The sequence below is a fragment of the Triticum aestivum genome, chromosome 7D (genome assembly GCF_018294505.1).
Source record: "Triticum aestivum cultivar Chinese Spring chromosome 7D, IWGSC CS RefSeq v2.1, whole genome shotgun sequence".
NCBI lineage: Eukaryota > Viridiplantae > Streptophyta > Magnoliopsida > Poales > Poaceae > Triticum > Triticum aestivum.
Window position 1 is genome coordinate 43,204,364 of NC_057814.1, and position 16,993 is coordinate 43,221,356.

General features: G+C 39.9%; 1 protein-coding gene across 1 annotated transcript; it reads left to right on the top strand.

The window, feature by feature from the left end:
• Positions 1-7,276: 7,276 nt before the first annotated feature.
• On the top strand, positions 7,277-8,944 carry LOC123164093 (probable indole-3-pyruvate monooxygenase YUCCA10). The gene is made up of 4 exons (XM_044581506.1): positions 7,277-7,888; positions 8,226-8,459; positions 8,547-8,669; positions 8,765-8,944. Exons 1-4 carry the CDS (start codon positions 7,277-7,279, stop codon positions 8,942-8,944), a joined length of 1,149 nt encoding a protein of 382 aa, XP_044437441.1.
• The last annotated feature ends 8,049 nt before the right edge of the window (positions 8,945-16,993 follow it).

Consider the following 16,993-nt stretch of genomic DNA (forward strand, 5'->3'; position numbering starts at 1 on the left):
GATTTGGTCTAATGAGGCGGGCTCACCCCTGAAAATCAGGGGGGCCAATTAGTGAAGGACACGCAAGGGGGTCCGTAATAGTCCGTCGTTTAACTCCGTGCATGTAGTATTAGTGGGGTGTTGGCCATCCGCCCTCGCTCCTTTCTCAACTTCTTGTGTAGATCAAAGCATGGCTCTGTGGACAACAACAGAACATCTATCTACAACCGTCCGCTTTCGTCGTCCGTTTTCGCTGCCACTTCCTCACCTGCTCCGTCCCAGGTGTGCTAGGAGTGTCATGGGCTATTATATGTGTCGACACCTGACATGCTCGACATGCTCATGTTTAAAGTTTACTTTATCGATAGTTGTGCGACTTTAACTAGTGATGACCACTATTGCTCTTTTAAATGAAAACATCCACGACACATGTTGTGTTTGGATTGCTCAACCTTTTCCAAGGTGCTAACATTCATTGTTAGCAGCTACTTACAGCGGCGAACAATAAATGGATGTGTGATCACAATGATGCAAAAGCCAGGGGTTCAATCCACTTTTCGGAAGAAACAAAAAACAACGACGACATCAACTGGGAAGACAACCTCTACACGTTCTCGTTCACCAAGACTAACCTGTCTAGAGAGCAACTACAAAGTGTTTTATCAAAATGTGGTGGCTCTGAAGTGATGGGATCTCATTTCTTCTATGGAATGACAATGTTGTCATATGTCGTGGCGCACAAGCTCATGCAGTACCTCTCGAAAGATATGGACTTGTAGAAATACTAAATCGAATGATCAAAAACTGATGCTAGGACAAGATATGCTCCGCTAAAGCCAGTGTGTGTGCATGTCATCGGGGTTCCAAACCTCTTCGAGATTTTATTTGTTTGTGGGTAGTGGTATCCGATCCACAGTTGGCACAACTCGGGATGATGATATGCTTTGTCTACGCCGTCGTGGCACTGTTTCGCATCCAAGTAAGCATTTTAAGTTTAAAGATGTTCAAAAGGGAAGACAATGCTGGTGTTCCGTCCCTGCAGACATGTATGTCAAGCTAAATAGAAATGATTTCAAGTTCGTGCTCGAGGACAACTTTAAATCTGATGACAATTTTATTCCTGTGGCGCAGTGCGAAACCATGGGAGCTCCTATGGGACGCTCATTCCGTCGAAGAGTCGACGTTATGCACAGGGGTGGCACACCTGGGCCGGCCCATTCGGCTTTTGCGAGACTAAAAAGCGCGAGAAAAGGAACTCGCTAGCGCTAGGTTTCGAACCCGTGACTTACAGTAGTGCCGTGTTGTGCGAGCTGCTGTGACCAACTAGCTATCGTGCTCGACTGGCAGCCCAACACAACAAGAAATAAAGGACAGCGACAAACTTAACGTTTGCTAAAAATTCCCAAAAACTAAAAGCTAAAGCCCGCTGAGGGTTCGAAACGAGCACCTCCTGCTAGGGAAACATGTCGCTAGCCACTATAATTCATAGGAATTTTTCTCCAAAATTGCAGCCCGGTGTATATCAACTATAAGCTGCAACCAATAAAGTATTTCTGAAATTTGGAACATGATTTTTTAAAGTAATTTTTTTGTTAAATGAGAACATTTTCAAAATTGTGAACATAATTTTAAACCACAGACATTTCATGAAAACACGAACACTATTTGGGATTCATAGCCATTTTCCTGCAACAAAAGGAAGAAATTGCAAACAAGAATATTTTTCGAAATTACATACATTTTTGTAAAAAAACACAAACATTATACGAAAAATAGAAAACTTTTGAAAATGAGAACATTTCTCAAAATAATGAACAATTATCAAATCTCAAACCTTTATTGCAATTCGCTGAACATTTTTTGAATTTGTGAACAAAATTTTAATATAAGAACATTTAGAATTTGTGAATGGATTTGGAAAGCTAGAAAAATATTTGAAATTCCAAACATTTACTATTTTTTTATAAAAATAAAAATGCGGGTATTTTTTAAATCCCGGAACTTGTTTTGAATTTCAGAATGAATTTTGAAAACATGAACAGTTTTGAAATTCGTGAACAAAATTCAAAACTGGGACCATTTTCTGAAGTGTAGGAACATTTTTCAATTTACAGACAAATTTTGAAAACATGAACATTTTTATAATGTGTGAACAAAATTGTAAAAATTGGAACATTTTTGGCAATTCCCAAAAAATGTTGGAATTTGTGAACAAAAATATTATGCAATTTTTAAAACAATTACTGATTTGTTTGAAAAAAATAAAATTGGAAAAGAAAAGAAAAGGAGAAAAGAAAAAATAAAAAATAAAAGACAAATGACAAATGGAAAATGAAAAGGAAAAAAGAGAAAAGAGAGAAGAAAAAAAATGAAAAATGAATAAGAAACTGAAAAACCTGTTTAGGAACCTTCTAGAAGGTTCCCAAAACCAAGAAAAACTGGCTGGAACCTTCCAGAAGGTTCACAAAAGTGGAACGCACGTCTCGCTTCTAAACGGGCCGGCCTGTACTCCTCGATCACCTTCGTCGTATGTGTGTTGTGTGCTGACATTTTGACGCAGAATGCGTCAAATAGGAAACCGCGAGACCACCTCCCCAGCCCCTTAATTGCCAGGGCGGGTAACGACACTCACCCGCACCCCTCATGGGTTGGCCCACAGTGGTGCCGAGCAGTCGTGAAAAATCAGGAAGTGAAAAAAAATTCTTCACACATTCGTGGGTTCAGAAAAAAGTTCAGGGATTCAAAAAAATTCATGAGTTTGATTAACATAATTTTGTATTTTTTGAAGAAAATTCATCAAATATGAAATAATATTCATTAGATTCGAGTTTTTTCATGAAATTTGGGGAAAAAAGTAAACAAAACAAAAAATGATTCAGGTTAAGGCGCTGGAGGAGCTCTCCCGGGCGACCGAGAATATTACCTCGAACAAAAGGTTTTTTTAGGCAATTACCTCGTGAAAAGCAATTATTTGGCTATGGGCCAAGGCTGCGCCAAAATCGAGAGCCGCGGAAAGGGAAGGCCGCCGCACGCGTACAAAAATGTACCAAAACAAGAAAACGTCCTGTAATGCACATGCATATCGAGTCGGTTACAGAAGGGACCACATATTTAGCGTTGTACGCGCCAGGGAACGACGGAGTGCGCACCCCCCCCCCCCCCCTCGCTCTCCCTGGGCGCCCTCATGGGCCGGCCCATGTGTGGGGTGGGAAAGCGGGAAGCATTTTTTTGCTTTTGTCTTTTTCAACTGTTTCCATTGTAAAACTAATTTGGGATTTCTAAAAAGTAGCAAATTGTGAAATTGTCGTGAATTCAAAAAGTATTCATGATTTGAAAAAAATGTTTGGGGACTGATAAATGCTCACGGAGTTAAAGAAATGTTCACCCATTTCAAAAACATTTCTCGGATTCAGAAAATGTTCATGATTTCAAATGAATGATCATTTTTTGAATTTGATGAACATATTTTCAAAATTTATGAACAAATTTGGAATTTGATGAACAAAATTTCTATTCAAGAATTTGTTTTTGAAAAAAATGATGAACAAATTTTGAATTTAATGACCATTTTTTTTCAAAATGCTGAACAATAATTTAATTCTATGAACAAATTTTGAAATTGATGAACATTTCTTTAATACAATGAACCAAAAAATAGAATCCGATTAACATTTTTTGCATCCCGGAACTTGTTTTAAATTTCAGAATGAATTTTCAAAACATGAACAGTTTTGCAATTCGTGAACAAAATCAGAAATTGGGACCATTTTCTGAAGTGTCGGAACATTTCTCAATTTACAGACAAATTTTAGAATTGAAAACATGAACATTTTTATAATGTGTGACCTAAATTTTAAAAATTGGAAAAAAAATTGGCAATTCAACAAAAAAATTGGAATTTGTGAACGAAGATATTATGCATTTTTTAAAAACAATTTCTGATTTTTTTGAAAAAATAAAATTGGAAAAGAAAAGAAAAGGAGAAAAGAAAAAAATAAAAAATAAAAAACAAATGAAAAATGAAAAACGAAAAAATAAAAAAGGGAGAAAAGAAAAAATTAATAAGAAACTGAAAAACCTGTTGAAGAACCTTCTAGAAGGTTCTCAAAACCAAAAAAGACAACTGGCTGAAACCTTTCAGAAGGTTCACAAAAGTGGAACACACGCCTTGCTTCTAAACGGGCTAGCATGTCCTTCTCGATCGCTTCCGTCACGTGTGTGCCGTGCGCCGACATTTTGACGCAGCATGCGTCAAATAGGAAACAGCGAGACCACCTCCCCAGCCCCTTAAGTGTCAGGGAGGCTAACGGCACTCACGCGCACCCCTCGTGGGTTGGCCCACTGTGGTGCCGAGCAGTCGATCGGAACAACTCTGGTTTTCCTGGTACTCTGCTCACAGTTGACCAGCCGTGAAAAATCAGGAAGTGAAAAAAATTCTTCGCAAATTCGTGAGTTCGGAAAAAAGTTCAGGGATTACAAAAATTCACGACTTTGATTAAAATAATTTTTTATTTTTTGAAGAAAATTCAACAAATACGAAATAATATTCATTAAATTCGTTTTTTTCATGAAATTTGGGGAAAAAAGTAAACAAAACAAAAATGATTCAGGTTAAGGCGCTGGGAGGAGCTCTCTCGGACGACCAAGAATATTACCTCACAAAAGTTTTTTTAAGCAATTACCTCTCGAAAAGCAATTATTTGGCTATGGGCCAAGGCTGCGCCAAAATCGAGAGCCGCGAAAAGGGAAGGCCGCCGCGCGGGTACAAAGATGTACCAAAACAAGAAAAGTCATGTTACGCACGGGCATATCGAGTCGGTTACAGATGCGATCACCTATTTAGCGTTGTATGCGCCAGGGCGCGACGGAGCGCGCACCCCCCCCCCCCCCCCCCCCCCCCCCCCGGCTCTCCCTGCGCGCCCTCATGGGCCTGCCCATGTGTGGGGTGGGAAAGCGGGAAGCATCTTTTTTTTGCTTTTGTCTTTTTTCAACTGTTTTCATTGTAAAACTAATCCGGGATTTCTAAAAAGTAGCAAATTGTGAAATTGTCGTGAATTCAAAAATCGTTCATGATTTGAAAAAATGTTCGGGAAATGATAAATGCTCAAGGAATTAAAGAAATGTTCACCCAATTCAAAAGCATTTCTTGGATTCAGAAAATGTTCATGATTTCAAATGAATGAACATTTTTTGAATTTGATGAACATATTTTCAAAATTGATGAATTTTTTTTGAATTTGATGAACAAAATTTCTATTCAAGATTTTTTTAAATGATGAACAAAATTTGAATTTAATGACCTTTTTTTAAATGCTGAACAATAATTTGATTCGATGAATTTATTTTTAAATTGATGAACATTTTTTTAAAACAATGAACCAAAAAATAGAATCCGATAAACATTTTTTAAATCCCGGAACAAGACGACAATGCACGGCCAAGGCAAAGGCGGTTTGAATAGTTGGAGGACACGTAGCGAAGGATGGATCAGCAGGAAGAGCCATTGCAGGCGTAGATCATAAGGGTGGAGGGCCTAGCTGCTCTAGAGTTCATGAGCCTGTGGTCATGGCGCGAAGAAAATAATATTGGTGTGACAGCTGTAGTTCCATGTCGCAGACAGCCTGGTGCAGGTTGGTCTGGAACGAGCAGTGGTTCAGGGTCGAAAGTCTTTCCTCCATGGATGTTAAAACAAAGCATGGATCATACAGGTATTGATGATGATAAAAAGATGAACTCAAGTGAAGGAAAGAAGAAGCATGTACTAAAATGCGAGGATGAAGAAATAGACGAAGAAGTTGAGATTGAGTGGGAAGATGGCTAACACTATCAGTGGCAGCATGAAGAATTTGTCATCACCTTTAAAAAAAAATTAAGTCTATTAGTCGAACATTATTAAACTACAACATCACTACTAGTACAAGACCATACTATTAGCAGCCACTATGGCAAATGGTTAGGGCATCTCAAACACTGACCCCTAAATCAGCCACTATGGAAAATGGTTTGGGTGAAAATATGCCATATGATAATCACACGTGGTGGCCCAGGAGGCCCCATGCACGATGTGATGCACATCACAAATCATAAGATTTAAAATCTCGTGCCCAACGAGTCCTCACATCATGGATAGTGGTGAATCTAGAAAGAAAATGAAGGGTGGGCTAAAACTTAATAGTGATTACTTTGGTTAAAAAGGAAGAAAACTGGCACATAAAAAATCACATTATACCCATGAGGCAAATTTTCGGTACAATACCTCTCTTTTTTGAATTACATCAACATTTGATCATCATTTTTTGCGAGGAAAAAATTGATCTTCATTAATGCTCTTGAATATTCCCATAGTAAATTATGCATGCTCATAGTCTTCCTTTTTTAATTTTTAAATCTGCAAGCAAGTTGTTCAAATAACGGTTCATGAACTAGTTGTTCTTTATCAAAAAAATGAACTAGCTATTAGTGTTACTGATTTGGAAAAACAAAATTAATAAGTAGACCAATATCTTGCCACTTGGCCCTCCAACGTCGTGGCTTCCTCCCTCTGGTGCGGGCCGGCCGGCGTGCCCCACTATTGAGGGCTGCACTCATGCGAGACTAGCATTCCTGTCCAGCTACGGGCGCTCAAGTCTGCCACCGGCTGCTGTTTGCAAATACCATAACCTATTGTTATGGCTTTGCCCATGGCAGATCCAGATCTACATGATACAATAGCAATGTCCTACCATTTTCCCATGTACGGATAGTAATCAGCATATGACAGAAACAAGGGTGGTCTACTGTAATTTCTGTTTAAGTTGTTGCTACCTGGATGGCTATGTCTTGAGAAATAATCAAATGGATGTATCTACAACTGAAAATACGTCTAGATACATTCATTTATTTCATAAGTAATTTGTGACGGGGGAGTATATACTGAACATATCCTTATACTATACGAATTTTTGGAATGGAAAGAAATTCTAAAGAGTTTTTAGTCTAAACATATCCAAAGCCGGTTGATAAGTTTGCAAAAAACCAATCGATCAAGAGTGTGATTCCTGCCTATTTTGTATCCCCTATAATGTATCAGGACATGCTTTCACACCAACGGTTCAATATTTAGATGGAATACTAGTACACACCAGGATAAGGCGTCAATAAATCTTTACCTTTTTCATTCCTCAATCTAGATTGACACAAGAAACATACCAGTATATATATGCCCACATATGCATCCAAAGATTCATCGAGCAAACAAGCAAACACTCCAGCCTACCATTGCACCCAACCCACAACTTTGTCAACTCTTCTCTTTGAAATGGAGAATGTTGTAGTGTTGATTGTTGGCGCTGGGCCAGCCGGCCTTGCAACAGCAGCATGCCTTAGTCAATTCTCAATTCCCTATGTCATTGTCGAGCGCGAAAGTTGCAGCGCGTCACTTTGGCGCAACCACGCCTACAATCGGCTCAAGCTGCATCTTGCAAAGGAGTTCTGTGAGTTGCCACACATGTCATACCCAGTAGATGCACCAACATACATACCAAAAACCTTGTTTGTGAAATACTTGGATGACTATGTCGAGCGTTTCAATATTCAACCCAAGTATCTCACTAGTGTGGAGTCATCCACATATGACAATGACCAACAATGTTGGTCCATCGTGGCACATGACATGGCAAAGAGCACAATAGTCAGGTTCTCAGCAAAGTTTCTTGTGGTGGCCAGTGGTGAGAATAGTGCAGAGAATATTCCAATGATCCCCGGACTGCAAAGTTTTCCTGGTGATGTCGTCCACTCCTCAAGCTACAAGTCAGGCAAGAGCTACTCTGGCATGAACGTATTGGTCATTGGATCTGGCAACTCTGGAATGGAAATTGCTTATGACCTTGCGGCCCATGGTGCCAATACTTCAATTGTTATACGAAGCCCGGTATGCACAGGCACTGTATATTATTTTTATTATTATTTTGACCTGGAAACACTAGGGGATTACCCACACCCACCCTATGGGCACTATATATTTTCAGCGGGTCGAGGGCAATTTCTTATTATAGTCACCACTAGAAGGGATGCAATTTTACAGAGTTATTACTACCAGAAAGTATTTCATAGTATAGAGCGATAGACTATTTTATAACATGCAGAAACAACTAAACAATTAGACGAACTACAAGACCGAAAAATAACTCTTGAAAGAAGATGGTTCTATGAAATTTTATTTTATCGTGCAGACTTCAAAAGAGATGTGACATGTTTTATGGTTGCAGATTCACATTATGACAAAGGAATTAATTAGGTTGGGGATGACACTTGCTCGCCATCTTCCACTGAATCTAGTGGATAACCTCATTGTGATGGCTGCGAATTTAAAATTTGGAGACCTATCGAAGCATGGCATCCGAAGGCCAAAAATGGGTCCAATGATCCTCAAGTCAAAAACCGGCCGATCTGCTGTTATTGATGTTGGCACTGTTGGGTTAATCAAAAAAGGTATCATCAAAGTAAGTATATCCTTGACATGACATAAATTTCATAGCAGATGTTGTCTTCATATGCCAAGTTATCAATATTCTATCCATCTCCTACAGGTACATGGGAGCATTAGTAAGATCATGGGCGATATAGTTGAATTTCAGTGCAGTAAAGAAATATCATTTGATGCGATTGTGTTTGCAACTGGATACAAAAGCACAACAAATATATGGCTCACGGTAACAACATCGACATTTGAATATGTGTGAGTTTGTTTTCTTTGTGCAACAATGGTTAAATCTGCTAACAAGCTCTATGTTATTTTTTATCCCAGAATGGTGAGAGGATGTTAAATGAAAATGGACTGCCTATCAAAGAATATCCGAATCATTGGAAAGGTGAAAATGGGCTCTATTGTGTTGGGTTAGCAAGGAGAGGATTGGCTGGTATTGCAGCAGATGCCAAGAATATCGCCGGTGACATCAAGTCAGTGATATGCACTATGTCCGGCTAAATTATCAAACCGGTGAATGCGTCTTCGACAACGCGATGCCTTCCATCGCTGGGCTCCTCGACAAGATCATGGATGAGATCCGATGTTGGGCTAAGGCAGGGGCACTAGGCCTGCGGATTGTTCTGCCCCGATCCTGGAATGTTCACTGAGGTGTATGATGTAATGTAAAACTAATTAACCTCCTAGGAGGACTGTAACTTTTCCCATCTTTTCAATGCAATGAAACGCAAAGGCCTTTTGCGTTTTCTCGATTTATTTTTATCTTTTACGTGTAGTTTACCAGGGTTAGTGTGCTAGATGGTTGATTCTTTGAGAAATCTATCCACTGCCACATGTCTAACTATCTTCATCTATCTTTGATACAACTAGATTTTTGTTTATTTCAAGGTTCATATGTGCCAGGGAGTAAGCACTACTTTTATAATATAATCAAGGGCTTTATACTCACTTGGTGCAATGAGCTTTGTAATTTTTGTTGAACAGTTATGTACATTATTTTATTTACTTGAATTTACACATGCAAAAGTCATCCGCTTGAACATGATGTTTAACAACAAGGGGCTAAGTGCAATTAATGCAATCCCAAATCATCAACAGCAAATGGTGCAAAAGATAATCAAGTCAAAGTTGTTCAGTTTTTCATGTGAAACACACACGAGTTAGCTTCCAAGTTTTTATTTATTAATTGTCAAATGAATATCAAATTGGCGATTTCTCAGAACCACCTTCAGCAGTTAGTGTTGTGCTGGGCTTCTACGGTGCTGGATCCGGCGGCGGTGCGGTCAACACGGGGCCTCGTCTCCTACACCTCCAGCTCGTCAGCTGCGGCAAGGTCAACACGGTGCGTCCCTCTCCCTCTCTCTGTGTGTGGAACCTGTCAGTACATCACTGGTAGAAAAAAGCTCTTTAATCCCGGTTCGCAAAGGCCTTTAGTCCCGGCTGTGCAACCGGGACTAAATATGCGCGACTAAAGACCCCCCCCCCTTTAGTCGCGGCTCTTACGAACCGCGACTAAAGGCTTTAGTCCCGGTTCTCGTGGCTAACCGGGACTAAAGGCCCGTCCACGTGGGCGCCGGGGGTCCGTCGGGGCGGAGGACCTTTAGTCCCGGTTCTCGTGGCTAACCGGGACTAAAGGCCTCGTCCGCAGGTTTAGGGTTTTAGCCCCCCTAAACCTGGTTTCTTTTTAATTTGTAGTGTTTTATTTCTTTTATATTTTATTTTGTGTTTTGTTTTAATTTTGATGAAGTTTCAGTACACATATTCTACGCTACTATATACATGCATATGAAATTTCAAACAAGAAGAATTCAAGAGGAATATATAATATATATTCAATCTCGGGTGACCATATACAACTTCGAACAAGTTTCCATACACAATTAGGATGGAGGACCATATACAACTTCGAACAAGTTTCAATCTCGGGTATGCTTATAAATGTCTTCGTCCTCGGTATAGTGTTCTCCTTTAGGATTGATGACTTCCCTCAAGAAAAATCCTGCTAATTCATCTTGAATTGGTCGGAAGCGAGCTTCTGGACTAAGCCTCCTCCGCAAGTTATCCGTCGCCTTCCGCACGCTATCTGATGCCTTCCGCTCAGAGGTTAGTCTCCGGATGTTCTCACAAACATAGTATCCACATAGATTGGTCCCCGGTGGCTGCTTATCCACATTAACTAACCTTCTAAAATCTACCTCATGTTTGAATTCACCGACAATTTCTTCTGAGAACCGTCTCCAAACCCTACAGGGCAAAGAAAATTAAATGAACAAGGGAGTTATTAGTTACTTGATATTAGGAAATGAACGAAAGAGACCGATCGATATAGAGCTCAAATGATTGAAAATAATTACTTTTGCAGCATTTTTCTCATGTCGGCCCAACGCTTTGGATCCGAATCCATAGAGTCCATGATTAGAACTCTGGAGGTGTGAAGTTCAATATTTAGCAGAATCCAGTGGAACCTGCGGACACGTTACATGCACAGTCATGCATAACTCATCGATTAGACATACCATGCATGGAGTAAACAAAAGAGAATGGGCACAAGAGAGAAACACTCACCCAAAATGGTAAGGAAATAGAATATAACTTTTGAGTTGATGCTTTCTAAGAAACTTGTACAAGTCTTTCTCCACGTCTTCGGGGTGATATTGTAACACATGTCCATTAACGATATGTGGGTCAATGAACCCAACATCATGGATGTTTCTTATTTTGCATTCCCAAATCTTCAATCTGCATAATAGCGTACGCAACAATATAGTTAGGACAATATATATATATATATATATATATATATATATATATATATATATATATATAGTGCAGGCAATGAAGAACGAGATGAGGTAGAAATAAATCACTTACAGAACGTAGCAACTCAGCATAGATTTGTCGAGGTAGCGCAGATTGAACAGCTGGAACAATTCACTCATATGAACTTGTACAGAGTACCGTTTGGTGTGATGCTCCTCTGTAACATCCGCATAAATATATTCTTTGTCGGCCCATGTTATGAATTGCTTGTACCAACGTAGCAGATTTCGCATTTGTGGCGGTAGACTCTTCTCCCGCGCAGGCTCGACGAGAGGCCCATTTCGCACATATTGTAATGCTATCTCACATACTGGCGCATCCTCAAGGCCTAAGAAGGCACGAAGAGTCAAACCCATCTCGGACGCTTGTTTCATGGCACTCGCTACAGTCAATCCAAGTGCTGCCGCAGCTGCTATGATCTCGGGGTCCTCTTCCGGACCGGCTTTCACTATGAGCAGGGGGATCGATTGTTTCTTCTGCATCCCGAGCTGGTCAACTTGTTTCCCGCTTTTTTTACTTTCTTCTTTCTCCTCCTTCAATATTTTTGCTTGCCTACGAAGTTCATGTCCATAGTCGTCAGGCATATTCAGCTCGGCTTGGGACGGTGTCGTCAAAAAATCCTTAGCCCACTTCTTTTGCTTCTCAGTGAATACTTGCTTGGGCTTAGGAATTAAAAAATAAGATTAAGGGGACATAGAGGAGGAGGAATTAAAAAATAAGATTATTGAGCACTGCCAAGTATTTTGTTTTTCCTTTTCTTTTTCCTTTTCTTCTTCCTTTTCTTTTTCCTTTTCTTCTTCCTTTTCTTTTTCCTTTTCTTCTTCCTTTTCTTCTTCCTTTTCTTATTTTGTTTTTCCTGTTCTTTTGTTTTGTTTTCTTTGTTTTTCTTTGTTTTGTTTTCTTTGTTTTGTTTTGTTTTGTTTTGTTTTCTTTGTTTTCTTTGTTTTTCTTTTTGTTTTGTTTTGTTTTGTTTTGTTTTGTTTTTCTTTTTGTTTTCTTTGTTTTTCTTTTGTTTTTCTTTGTTTTCTTTTGTTTTTCTTTTGTTTTTGTTTTGTTTTCTTTGTTTTTCTTTGTTTTTCTTTTGTTTTTCTTTTGTTTTTCTTTTGTTTTCTTTGTTTTTCTTTTGTTTTCTTTGTTTTTCTTTTGTTTTCTTTGTTTTTCTTTTGTTTTTCTTTGTTTTTCTTTGTTTTGTTTTCTTTGTTTTTCTTCTGTTTTTCTTTTGTTTTCTTTTGTTTTTCTTTTGTTTTTCTTTTGTTTTTCTTCTGTTTTTCTTCTGTTTTTCTTTTGTTTTCTTTGTTTTCTTTGTTTTTCTTTTTGTTTTGTTTTGTTTTCTTTTTCTTTTTCCTTTCTTTTGTTTTGTTTTCTCTGTTTTTCTTTTGTTTTTCTTTGTTTTCTTTTGTTTTTCTTTTCTTTTGTTTTTTTTCTGTTTTTTTCTGTTTTGTTTTTCTTTTTGTTTTCTTCTGTTTTGTTTTTCTTTGTTTTCTTATGTTTTTCTTTTCTTTTGTTTTGTTTCTCCGGGAGGCGGAGGACGGCAGGCGGCGGCGGGAGGCAGAGGACGGCAGGCGGTGGCGGCGGGAGGCGGAGGACGGCAGGCGGCGGCGGCGGGAGGCGGAGGACGGCAGGCGGCGGCGGCGGGAGGCGGAGGACGGTAGGCAGGCGGCGGCGGGCGGCGGGCAGGGGCGGCGGCGAGGCGCAGGGGCAGTGCAGGGGCGGCGGCGGAGCTCACTGGGGCAGGGGCGGCGGCGTCGGGGCAGCAGCCTGGCGGCGGCGGGCGGCGATCGGCGTCGGGGCAGGGCTTCGGCGTCGATCGGCGTCGGGGCAGGGCTTCGGCGTCGAGAGGAGAATGGGAGGTGGCGGAAACTGCTAAGTGCCGTATATATATATAGACAGAGCTTTAGTCCCGGTTGGGGAGGCAGACCGCGACTAAAGGTACCCTTTAGTCGCGGTTGGCCACACCAACCGCGACTAAAGGGTACCTTTAGTCGCGATCCGCCTCCCCAACCGGGACTAAAGGGTTTTGGCGCCGCTTTCGTTCCCGCGCAGAAAGAGCCTTTAGTCGCGGTTGAGGACACCAACCGCGACTAAAGGGTACCTTTAGTCGCGGTCCGCCTCCCCAACCGCGACTAAAGGTCCTTTTTCATATAAAATCTTAAAAATACAATTATATATCAAAAAAATCAGAAAAATAAAACTAATTCATTTTAAAATCTTGAAAATACAAATAATATATCAAAAAAATCAGAAAAAAAACTAATTCATTTTAAAATCTTAAAAATACAATTATATATCAAAAAAATCAGAAAAATAAAACTAATTCATTTTAAAATCTTAAAAATACAATTATATATCAAAAAAATCAGAAAAATAAAACTAATTCATTTTAAAATCTTGAAAATACAAATAATATATCAAAAAAATCAGAAAAATAAAACTAATTCATTTTAAAATCTTAAAAATACAATTATATATCAAAAAAATCAAAAAAATAAAACTAATTCATTTTAAAATCTTGAAAATACAAATAATAGATCAAAAAATCAGAAAAAAAACTAATTCATTTTAAAATCTAAAAAATACAATTATATATCAAAAAAATCAGAAAAATAAAAGTAATTCATTTTAAAATCTTAAAAATACAATTATATATCAAAAAATCAGAAAAATAAAACTAATTCATTTTAAAATCTTGAAAATACAAATAATATATCAAAAATATCACAAAAATAAAACTAATTCATTTTAAAATCTTAAAAATACAATTATATATCAAAAAAATCAGAAAAATAAAACTAATTCATTTTAAAATCTTAAAAATACAATTATATATCAAAAAAATCAGAAAAATAAAACTAATTCATTTTAAAATCTTGAAAATACAAATAATATATCAAAAAAAACTAATTCACATGATCCATTCAACAAAGTTTGGTACAATAAATTATTACACATCAATTCTTCCCTTGTGTCCCTGCTTGCTTATGATTGTGCCGTATCCATGGAGCATCCTCATCATTTAACTTAATGCTTGGGTCAATGTTCACTTTGAAGGGCGGAATTTCACCAAACATATTATAATCTTCTGACATGTCTGTCTTGTCCTCCACTCCCACGATGTTTCTTTTCCCTGAAAGAACAATGTGGCGCTTTGGATCATCGCATGATGTACTGATCGTTTTCTTATCTTTCCGTTTCCTCGGTTTGCTACTCATGTCCTTCAAATAAAAAACCCGAGCGACATCTTTGGCAAGGACGAATGGTTCGTCAAGGTAACCAAGATTGTTGAAATCCACCATTGTCATTCCGTATTGCTCGTCCACCTTTACCCCACCTCCTGTTAGCTTGAACCATTTGCACCGGAACAAAGGGACCTTAAAGGAGGGTCCATAGTCAAGTTCCCATATCTCCTCTATGTAACCATAATATGTGACCTTTTGCCCATTCTCGGTTGCTGCATCAAAGCGGACACCACTGTTTTGGTTGGTGCTCTTTTTATCTTGGGCGATGGTATAAAATGTATTCCCATTTATCTCGTACCCTTGGAAAATCGTTATAGTCGAAGATGGTTTCTTGGCCAACATGTACAGCTGATCTCCAACATCATTGTCATTCATTAAATGTTTTCGCAACCAACTGCCGAAGGTCTCCATGTGGGCCTTTCTAATCCAGGATTCAGGCTTCCCCGGGTTGTCCGAGCGTAAAATATTCTTGTGTTGCTCGAAGAACGGAGCCACCAAGCTGGAATTTTGCAGAACTGTGTGGTGTGCTTCAGTCATAGAATGACCGTCCATACATATCGTTGATTTCCTTCCGATTGTGCCTTTTCCACTTAGTCTCCCCTCGTGCCGCGATTGAGGAATACCAATCGGCTTAAGGTCAGGAACATAGTCAATACAGAACTCAATTACCTCCTCATTTCCATAGCCCTTGACGATGCTTCCTTCTGGCCTAGCACGGTTACGAACATATTTCTTTAATACTCCCATGAACCTCTCAAAGGGGAACATATTGTGTAGAAATACAGGACCGAGAATGGAAATCTCTTCGACTAGGTGGAGCAGGAGGTGCGTCATAATATCGAAGAAGGATGGTGGGAACACCAACTCGAAACTGACAAGGCATTGGACCACATCGTTCTGTAACCGTGGTAGATCTTCTGGATTGATTACCTTCTGAGAGATTGCATTGAGGAATGCACATAGCTTCACAATGGCTACTCGAACATTTTCCGGTAGGAGCCCCCTCAAAGCAATCGGAAGCAATTGCGTCATAATCACGTGGCAGTCGTGAGACTTCAGGTTTTGGAACTTTTTCTCCGCCATGTTTATTATTCCCTTTATATTCGACGAGAAGCCAGACGGGACCTTCATACTGCTCAGGCATTCAAAAAAATGACCTTCTCTTCTTTGGTAAGAGCGTAGCTGGCACGACCTTGAAACCATTCCGGATGCCGGTCATCTGGGTCTTTCAAAAGTTGCTCGTCCTGCCGTGCTTCCTTTGTATCATTTGTCTTCCCATACACGCCCAAGAAGCTTAGCAGGTTCACGCAAATATTCTTCGTAACATGCATCACGTCGATTGCAGAGCGGACATCTAGGACTTTCCAATATTCTAGCTCCCAAAATATAGATTTCTTCTTCCACATGGGTGCGTGCCCGTCAACTCCCCGCGGAACTGATTGTCCGCCAGGACCCTTTCCAAAGATGACTTTCAAATCCTTGACCATATCAAATATCTCAGCACCAGTACGTTCCGCAGGCTTCGGCCGGTGATCTGCCTTGCCGTTGAAATGCTTGCCTTTCTTTCTTACGTTATGATTTCGGGGAAGAAATCGACGATGACCCAGGTACACGTTCTTCTTACAATTAACCAAACGTACACTTTCAGTCTCATGTAAGCAGTGCGTGCATGCATTGTATCCCTTATTTGTCTGTCCCGAAAGGTTACTGAGAGCAGGCCAATCGTTGATGGTTACAAAAAGCAACGCTCGTAGGTCAAATTCCTCTCCTTTGTGCTCATCCCAGACACGTACACCAGGTCTGGCCCACAACTGTAAAAGTTCTTCAACTAATGGCCTTAGGTACACATCGATGTCGTTCCCGGGTTGCTTAGGGCCTTGGATGAGCACTGGCATCATAATGAACTTCCGCTTCATGCACAACCAAGGAGGAAGGTTGTAGATGCATAGAGTCACGGGCCAGGTGCTATGGCTGGAGCTCTGCTCGCCAAAAGGATTCATGCCATCAGTACTTAGACCAAATCTTATGTTCCTTGCGTCAGCTGCAAAATCTTTGAACACCCTGTCGATCTTTCTCCATTGCGTTCCATCAGCGGTGTGCCTCAACTCCCCGTCGGACTTACGGTCCTCTTTGTGCCATCGCAACGACTTGGCATGCTTTTCGTTCCTGAACAGACGTTTCAACCGTGGTATTATAGGAGCATACCACATCACCTTGGCGGGAACCCTCTTCCTGGGTTTCTCGCCCTCAACATCGTCACCAGGGTCATCGCCTCTGATCTTATAACGCAATGCAGTGCATACAGGGCATTCATTCAAATTCTCGTATTCATCGCGGTAGAGGATGCAGTCGTTAATGCATGCATGTATCTTCAGAACCTCTAAACCTAGAGGGCAGACAACCTTCTTTGCTTCGTACGTACTGGCGGGCAACTCGTTATTCTTCGGAAACATATTCTTCAACATTTTCAACAAATTTTCAAATGATGAGTCAC